General features: G+C 43.4%; 1 protein-coding gene across 1 annotated transcript in view; it reads right to left on the reverse strand.

Annotated features, from left to right (window-relative positions):
* Positions 1-2,256, reverse strand: part of gls2a (glutaminase 2a (liver, mitochondrial)) — a 12,901-nt gene extending 10,645 nt beyond the window's left edge. The window contains exons 1-2 of the mRNA XM_062531467.1: positions 1,921-2,256; positions 1,510-1,597 (exon numbers count right to left, since the gene is read on the reverse strand). Of these exons, the coding sequence (XP_062387451.1) occupies positions 1,510-1,597; positions 1,921-2,135 (303 nt within the window). The 5' untranslated portion in view covers positions 2,136-2,256. The remainder of the gene's footprint in view (positions 1-1,509; positions 1,598-1,920) is intronic.
* Between the last annotated feature and the right edge of the window lie 6,010 nt (positions 2,257-8,266).

Raw genomic sequence — 8,266 nt, forward strand, 5'->3', positions numbered from 1 at the left:
GACCAAACATGAATATGTTACATTAATACATTAACCTTGGAAAAGGGCAACTGGCCAAAACGTTGGTGTCAATAAATATGAGATCGAGACTGAGTGTGCGGCACCATAATCTTTTTCTATAAACTACGTCCCGTGCCAGCACCTCAAAGGGTGTGCATTTCTATTTTTTCCTTATTTGGACATTAATACATTACAAGATGCACACGCTTGAAATACCACTCATTTGGCTAATGAGGCTCTCTGTGACCCCAGAGAAGGGCTGAGCCAGACGATCAAAGGACGCAGGAGATGCAGCTAGCAGCAGCACACAGTGGCCAGGCCTTGGCCTTGAGTGCCTGCTAATGATCAGTTAATGGGGGGTTTGCAAGGACTGGCCCTCAGGAGGAGCACTCAGAGGATGCTCACAGTTCAAGTCCAGAAATAAGTCAAGTCAAGTCAAGTTTATTTCATCCATATATGGAAATTGCAGATGGAAACTGTGGTATGACTTGCCTTTTGGCTATCTGGACAAATAGTGCTCATTTGCATCCGTCTGGATGTAATAATTCTCAGAGTGGGGCTTGCCTTACATTGTGATTTTTCCAAATAAAGGAAGCGTCAAAAGAAACCTGCTTGAGCAACAGTACTCAAGAACAGTGCCCTGCAACATGGCTAAAAAAAAAAGCTGTTTTTTGTATTATCATTTAGGACTAAAGAAAGCCAACATGCACTGATTTCCATGAGAATATTAAGAAACATTACAATCACGTGCATTGTGGAACAAGTCTACAGTACAGGCTGCTGTGTTATTTGACAACAAGGCCTACATACAGTGCTTGAACATAAATACCTTCCATGCATGTGACTGCGTATGTGCACGCTCTGGCATGTTTAACGTGTCATGGACTAGACGTGTGACTGTGTGAACATTGATTTCACCTCAACATTCTCATCTTACACTTGTCCTCACACAATGAGAAACTAGACACAGAATCCATGTAGCCGTGAGCCGTGTTCTGTAGGTGTTAGTATGTGGATATGAAAGCGTTGACTGGTGAGTGTGTTTATACAGAGGTACAGTATCCAATGTGTACCTGCATAAACAAACAGGTGCATACCTAAGACATTTCTTGGAGATGGAAAACAACAGTCAGCTAGTGGTAACTTGCGGACAAATGGAAATGTAAAACACAAGTTTTAAAGTTGACATTTTGTAGAGCATTATGCTAAAGTCTGATTTGGTTTCATTTCAAAGTATCTGTGTTGGTTTTGAATGTTTCAACCAAAAACCCTCTAGGAAAAGATTGAAGCAGTCTATTTGAAGCACTCTAGAATCATTTTTTTGTATTTGGAACAGTAGTTGATTCTACAGTCTTCAGTTTTCAGTGGCTTGTTTTCTGCACATCAATATGTAAATAGTTCTAAAGTGCATGCTAAGTAGTAAGTGACAATTACATCGGAATGTCACAGAGCATTTTAAATATGACAAGACTGTGCATCAGCACAACAGAGAGAGAGAGAGAGACTTACAGCAATGAAGCGAGGGACAGGAATTTTCTCCTCTCCTTGGGTGATTGTGTAGAATAAGAGATCTTCCAGTCCAGTGACCACCCCTTTACTAAAAAACAAACGGCATATCAGATGGGTGGACAACAACTTCTGCACAAATAGTCAACAGTATAGGTGATGATTTTGTCAATACCTGTTTTTAAGTTGAAAACTTAATTATTTTCATAATATCTTCCAATCTAACCAAACCCCATTGCCCAAAATGACCCCAGTCACTCAGTGGCCTTCAGTAGGCCTTCAATCTATGGCCTTCAATCTATGGAGGCCAGTCTCTAACACAGACCTTAACATAGGCTATTGTAACTTTTCTCAAACCCATCTGAAACTACAGACCCTTCCTCGGTAAGAGAAATACAGGCCTATCCTACACACCTGTACAGCGCCTGCTCTGCTTCCGGGACGCTGTGTTGGTGGCACGTCTGTTGGCTGAGCGCTGAAACACCGCTGGTACTGAATGGAGGTGCGACGGCCGGCGGACGTAGTACACCTGTGCCCCTACTTCCAGTCCGCGTCTGGGCCACGGCATTTTGAGCTAGTAGTTTGAGGACGCCACTATTTGACGCACGAATATTCTTGAGACAGTGCATTTTGTAAAATCTCCTCTGTTTTTTTTACGCAGGTTTTTTCCCAACTGTGTGGGAACCACGAGTAGTTGTTTCCCCCTAAAAGTTAATGTAGTCACTGCCGCGCCTGCTCGACACGGGTCTGTTTAGGATAAGGGGAGTGGTGTGCTCAACCATGTGCTTCCAGCCGTGGGCGCGACGACTCTGTTGTCAATGACGCTATGATCCCAACTTGGCCATGATGACAGATTCATGACCTGCTGGGCACCGAGCACTTACGTGCATTAGCAAAAGCCAAAATAAACACCTGACAAAACAGCGCTTTACAAGAACTGATCTCAACATCAGACTGGAACGTCGGATTAGACAGCATGAGGACAATTTAGTGGGCTATACGTCCCTACAGTCATATCATTTGAATTCTGCGCTTTTCAGTGAAGTACACCCATAGGTACTGTGAACTTGTTTCAGGATATTTGTGGCACCTTAAGCGCGTCAAATGCACGTTTGGCCTATGCAGGGACGGTCTGGTGGGTTCAAGTAGCCTAACTCATAAATCCGTCGGGAACTTGTGACTGCTGTGTGAAATTGTATAGTCCACAGAACATGACGAAACCATGCAGCGACAAAAACGTTGCACAATATTCTTGAAAGGTCGCAAAAGTGACTTGGCCAGAGTGAGGGCCGGTCAAGTTTCATGATTGGAGAATGTCAACGAAGAACGCCAATTTGATCAATGAATGAATGATTGCATGAATGAATCTAGGCTACAGTATCTATCTGTGACTGTCTATCTGTCAGTCTGTCGACAAGTAATTTCTTTTAAGAACTTTTGAACACCAAACAAATTTAACGGTCAAAAGTTTGGTGTCATTCCATTATAGACAGGATACCTAAGATCAGTTGCATTGTTTTTTTTAATCAGGGCAGCAGTTCCATGCAATATCGGCATTGCCCATTATCAGCAACCATTCATCCAATGTTTCTGTTTTCTTCTGTTTACTAATCTGATATCATTTTTAAAGGCTAACTGAGAAAACAATGGAGAACCCTTTTGCAATTATGTAAGCACATATACACATCTGAAAACTGCTGCCCTAATTAAACAATTAACTGATCTCAGCTGTCTGTAGGAATGGAATAGACATTTCTAAGTGACCCCAAACCTTTGTACATATATATCTGTTTGACTGTCTATCTATCTATTTGTCTGTCTGTCTGGCTGTTGTCAATAGCAATTAAGAACTTGAATACCAAACTGATAACGCTCCAAGTGTCTCAAAACGTTGTAATTACAGTTACAGTGACACCACGTGGTAGTTTTTTGTATTACCGTTGGAGTTGTAAGAAGGCAAGAGCAATGTGTGTGGAGTGTCCATAGTCTGTCTGTGAGGGGCACCCTCAGCTCAACTCTAAACTCCAGACTGTTGAGCTGCTGAGGCCAGCCTGACTGCCCCACTGTCCCAGGTGGCAAGCTACAAGTGGCCCAAGTGGATTTTAATCTTGTATATGTCTACATGTACATATGCATTATAGATTTGTGCTTTTTTAAAAATTAAACCGTGACAGAATTAATGCAAGATCAAATAGAGGAATAACCCAGTTCTTATATTTTTCAGGGTGAAACTATTTCATACTGTTCTACCACTTGCATTTGTGATTTTCCAACTACAGTAATCTGCATTCATCTAAACGTTGCCATCTTCCTCTGAATTAGTTTTAGGAGTTAGTTGAGGAATTTGAAGTTAGACCTTTTTTGCTGACAAAGATAAAGTAGTCTTTGTGTTTAACTTATTGCAATTAAGTAATTAATCAATTCGAATGCCACCACCAACTGTAATGAATTCATGTAGTGGTCCATCTGTAATGGGAAATGGAGATATAACAGAAAACCCAAATCAAGCCTTCTCGTCCTCTTGTCTCTCCTGAAAATCACACAATGTAGGCTAAATACAAAGAATGTCCATCAGTGCCAAGGATGTCCAAGATTAGAAATGAAAGGATTAGAATAGTATACTTAAAGCAAAAGACTACTGCATCCACCGACTCACTCTTCTCCTATACTTCACCTACAGGCCCAGACTCTGTGCCTGCCAGGGTGTGTGCAGCATGCTGCATGTGTAGGTCTCTTTGAACTCTGAGGAAGTCCTTGTTTCGGTGGCCTCTGGAGGGGATGTGTGTGTGTGTGTGTGTGTGTGTGTGTGTGTGTGTGTGTGTGTGTGTGTGTGTGTGTGTGTGTGTGTGTGTGTGTGTGTGTGTGTGTGTGTGTGTGTGCGCGCAATATTGGAGCTTATGTTTCCACAGGGGGCATTACAGCACATACAGGGAGCACCAGCTGCTAGTGATTGAGAGTATGTACGGAGGACACATAATACGTCTGATTAGTAGATAGACGAGAGGCACACCCATGGCCTCCTGTGTTCCGTACCCCCATTTCCTCTCTCTCTCTCTCTTTCTCTGTTTCTTGCTCACTCTCTCATTCCCTACTGCATGCATCCATGCTTTCTACTGAACATGTAAATGTGTTGTGTGAATAGGTTGTTACTGAGTATAGTTTTTTTCCTGGTCAATGCATAAGCATGGCCTTGGATAAAGTGCATGTTACTGTAATAACACTGTAAGTGCACTATTACTGTAATAATTTATTTGACCATCAGACTTTCATCAGCTCATCCTGATGCCTGGGGCCAGATCCCCATGCCTCACTTCATTGGATATGTGTTCATTCTCTCTCTCTCTCTTGCTCTCTCTCTCTCTCTCTCACACACACACACACACACACACACACACCACAGTACTGCTCTCTCTCTCTCTCACACACACACACACACATCACAGTACTGCTCTCTCTCACACACACATGTGAGTGTGTGAGGGTGCAGGCTGACCTAGGCCTCAGAGCTGGGCCGAGACTCCCAGCGTTCACAGGAAAATGCCTTCCATTCCACCTCCATTCCTCCTGTGTGCTGATCAATGCTCACTTTGTCTCCCCGGCCGCCATCTTCCCTCAGAAACCCCTTCCTCACCTTCCTCTCTCCGCCTGCACAAACTAACCCCCCTCCTTCACCCCCAACCCCCGCCCTCAAGCCAGACTCCCCCACTTTGAGTCAGCTCTGCTGCTCAGCTTTTATCTTTTATAAATAGGTTGAGATGTATTAAAACAAAAGAGAGAAACCAAAAAAGGTTGATAGAATGTATAGTAAAGAATATAGTAACGTAAAGAAAAGAATGACTTTCATCGTCATGGTGTACAGTAGATTTGACCAGATTTATCTCAGAAATGTCTTTGTTTGGACCAGCATCTCAAACACATTACTTCATGTAATGTTAACGGTGACATTTATTACAATCAGTCGACACTGAGTGTCTGAAAGTTTCAATCCCATCTGAATCATGCCATGAAGTTCCTCCTTCTGCATGGAGCTAATAACCATTCATAACTGATGTGCCAACCACACTACTAAATATCAACTGTAGTACTTACTCAAATATAATACTGTAGCTACTGATATGCTTTTTTTGGGATTGGTCATGAGTATTTTGTATTATTAATAAGTTAAACTGCTGCTTGATCTCTGGGAAGCTTTAAGAGCTCACTGGACCTTTGTTCTCAGCAGAGCTGCCCTCTGAGAGTCTCTCCGTTGGCAATGGCTGAAAAAGAGTGGCTTGTATCCTGGGATCCTGGGAGCATTCACAACGCTGCTCAAATGTGTGCCAGAGGGTTGCTAAGAATGCCAGGGCCAGCCTGCTGTGTTTGTTTGGCTTAAACAGCAGTTTTGTTGGGACAGGGGTTGTTTATTCACCTCCCACGGCCCCCAGAGCCCCTATTCTATTTCTGCTCTGCCCGAAAAAAGCGACAGCTTTCTTACTTTTTCAGTTAACCTGGAGTGTTAGTGTATGCCTCAAAATAAGCTTTTTTTGAACCAACCAAACCCAGTTCAAAAATGGTTTGCAGTTCAATTACACATCTCATAGACGGTTTCCACATGGGTGTTGGTGTGATTTAATTGATCTGGATGAAAGGATAGAATTAAATCGCTTTACCACAGTATGACGTGCGCAGTGTAATGAAATGCCCAGGTTACACAGAATACTCTTCAAACGTTGTTTTTGAATAATGCTGTAATGTATCAGCAAAACGGCAAAGGGCTTTTACGGAAATGGAAAAGGGATGTTCTGGCTCCAAGGGAAAAAGGGATAGGGATAAGGGAATAAAAGCAAAGGGTAGAAGTCTCAAATGGTACGTCAGTTGCTAATTAAATAGCTCTGATTGGTAATGAAATACTTCTGCAATGCAAGATGGATCTCTGGCAGAATAAATGGTGTCTAATGGTAAAGTAAACTTCATGATGTGCCTCCTATTAGGCCACTTGGTTTAACTCCTTAGCTGTACTAACACTAGCTGAGAATATAGAATTCCTTTGGTTGACCAAACATCATCTCACATTCTTTTGCCTGGTTAACCCCCCCCCCCCCCCCCCCCCCCACACACACACACACACTCAGTCACACACAGACACACACACGCACACACACACCCATTCTACTTCTTTATCTAGAAGAGTTTGGTGGATGTGTGTAAGGATGAGGGCTAAAAAGTGTTGTAATAAAGTACAACCAGATCATTAAGCAGATGAAGCATACATTGTCCAATAATAAAGTGTGTGTGTGTGTGTGTGTGTGTGTGTGTGTGTGTGTGTGTGTGTGTGTGTGTGTGTGTGTGTGTGTGTTTGTGTCTGTGAATGTCTGTGAACGTATGTGTGTGGTGTTTTGTTTGTTTACGTTTGAGATAGAGATAGACCAAGAGAAATTCATGACATTCTCTTCTGAAGTGTAGATGTATTGCTCACACACACACACACACACACACACACACACACACACACACACTGTACAGCCTTTGTTAGACTTCATCCTCACATCTCCTGTCTTGGTCTATGGTTGGTCAGGACTTTTGAAAAGGTTGTGTCCTTTTTAGTCATGTTTGTCATTCATAGGGATTTGTGTTCATTTTTGGTTGTAATCAAAGTATTGATTCTTCCACTGGTACATCTCACAAGGCAAAAGTGGTACACTAGTTGGGGTCATGACAGAGAGGTCATGGGTTTAATGTACGGACTGTTGGCCATCTACAGTAGCACCTGGAAATAGAAACATCAATCAAAAATCAACCATAAAATGTTATGTCTATGTCTTTGAATTCAGGCTTGCAATGAATCATCCATAATCTTGCTTACTGAGTTACTGAGAGGAATAGAATGAACTGAACTACAACAGATATAGTTTTAATTACAAACAAAACCATGATCAAAACTGCTCTTATGTGCTCCTAATGTAATGTTTTTTGGGCTGCCAGTCTTTTAGATAGGCTACAGTAGCATGATCAAATGAGAGAGTCCAGTCATTTCCCCCTCATGGTTTCACCAAGGCACAGCGCTCATGGCCTAAGCTTTGCCGGCCCTGGAGAGAGCTCTCCAGATCGCCTCGTAGCCTCAGTCTCCGTCCTCCGGAACCTGGACACCCTGCACACCCCTGGAGCCTCGCTGGACTCACGTCCACCCCCACCCACCGCCGCCTCGTCCCACTCCAAATCTCTACCTTTCCTCACCCCCCCATCCACACCCGGTAGTCACCCCCGCTACCCGGCATTCCAGCAGCCAGCACACAGAGCTGCATTGTGTGTGTGTGTGTGTGTGTGTGTGTGTGTGTGTGTGTGTGTGTGTGTGTGTGTGTGTGTGTGTGTGTGTGTGTGCATGTGTGTGTGTGTGTGTGTGTGTGTGTGTGTGTGGGGAGAGAGAGGGAGGGAGGAGAGAGAGAGAGCAAGTAAGAGAGAGAGAGCACAGTCTAAGCACTCATCTTTCAGAAACACACGCATACACACACACACACACACACACACACACACACACACACACACACACACACACACACACACCAATCAGTATTGCCCTAGGATGCTGTGCGCTCACCTTATTATTCCACATACTTTCCCCTCCTTCCTCTCCTTGTCCAGTGTTTCAGTGAGTGCCCACTCATATGATCTTCCTCAGACCACTTTGCCAGTGCTCCTGTTCACCAGTTTTCTCCTATAGGCACAGATATCGATGGGAGAGAGAGAGAGAAAGTTGAAGTCTTGATTGAACCTCAGACATCAC

This window comes from Sardina pilchardus, chromosome 3, assembly GCF_963854185.1.
Source record: "Sardina pilchardus chromosome 3, fSarPil1.1, whole genome shotgun sequence".
Classification (NCBI taxonomy): Eukaryota; Metazoa; Chordata; class Actinopteri; order Clupeiformes; family Clupeidae; genus Sardina; species Sardina pilchardus.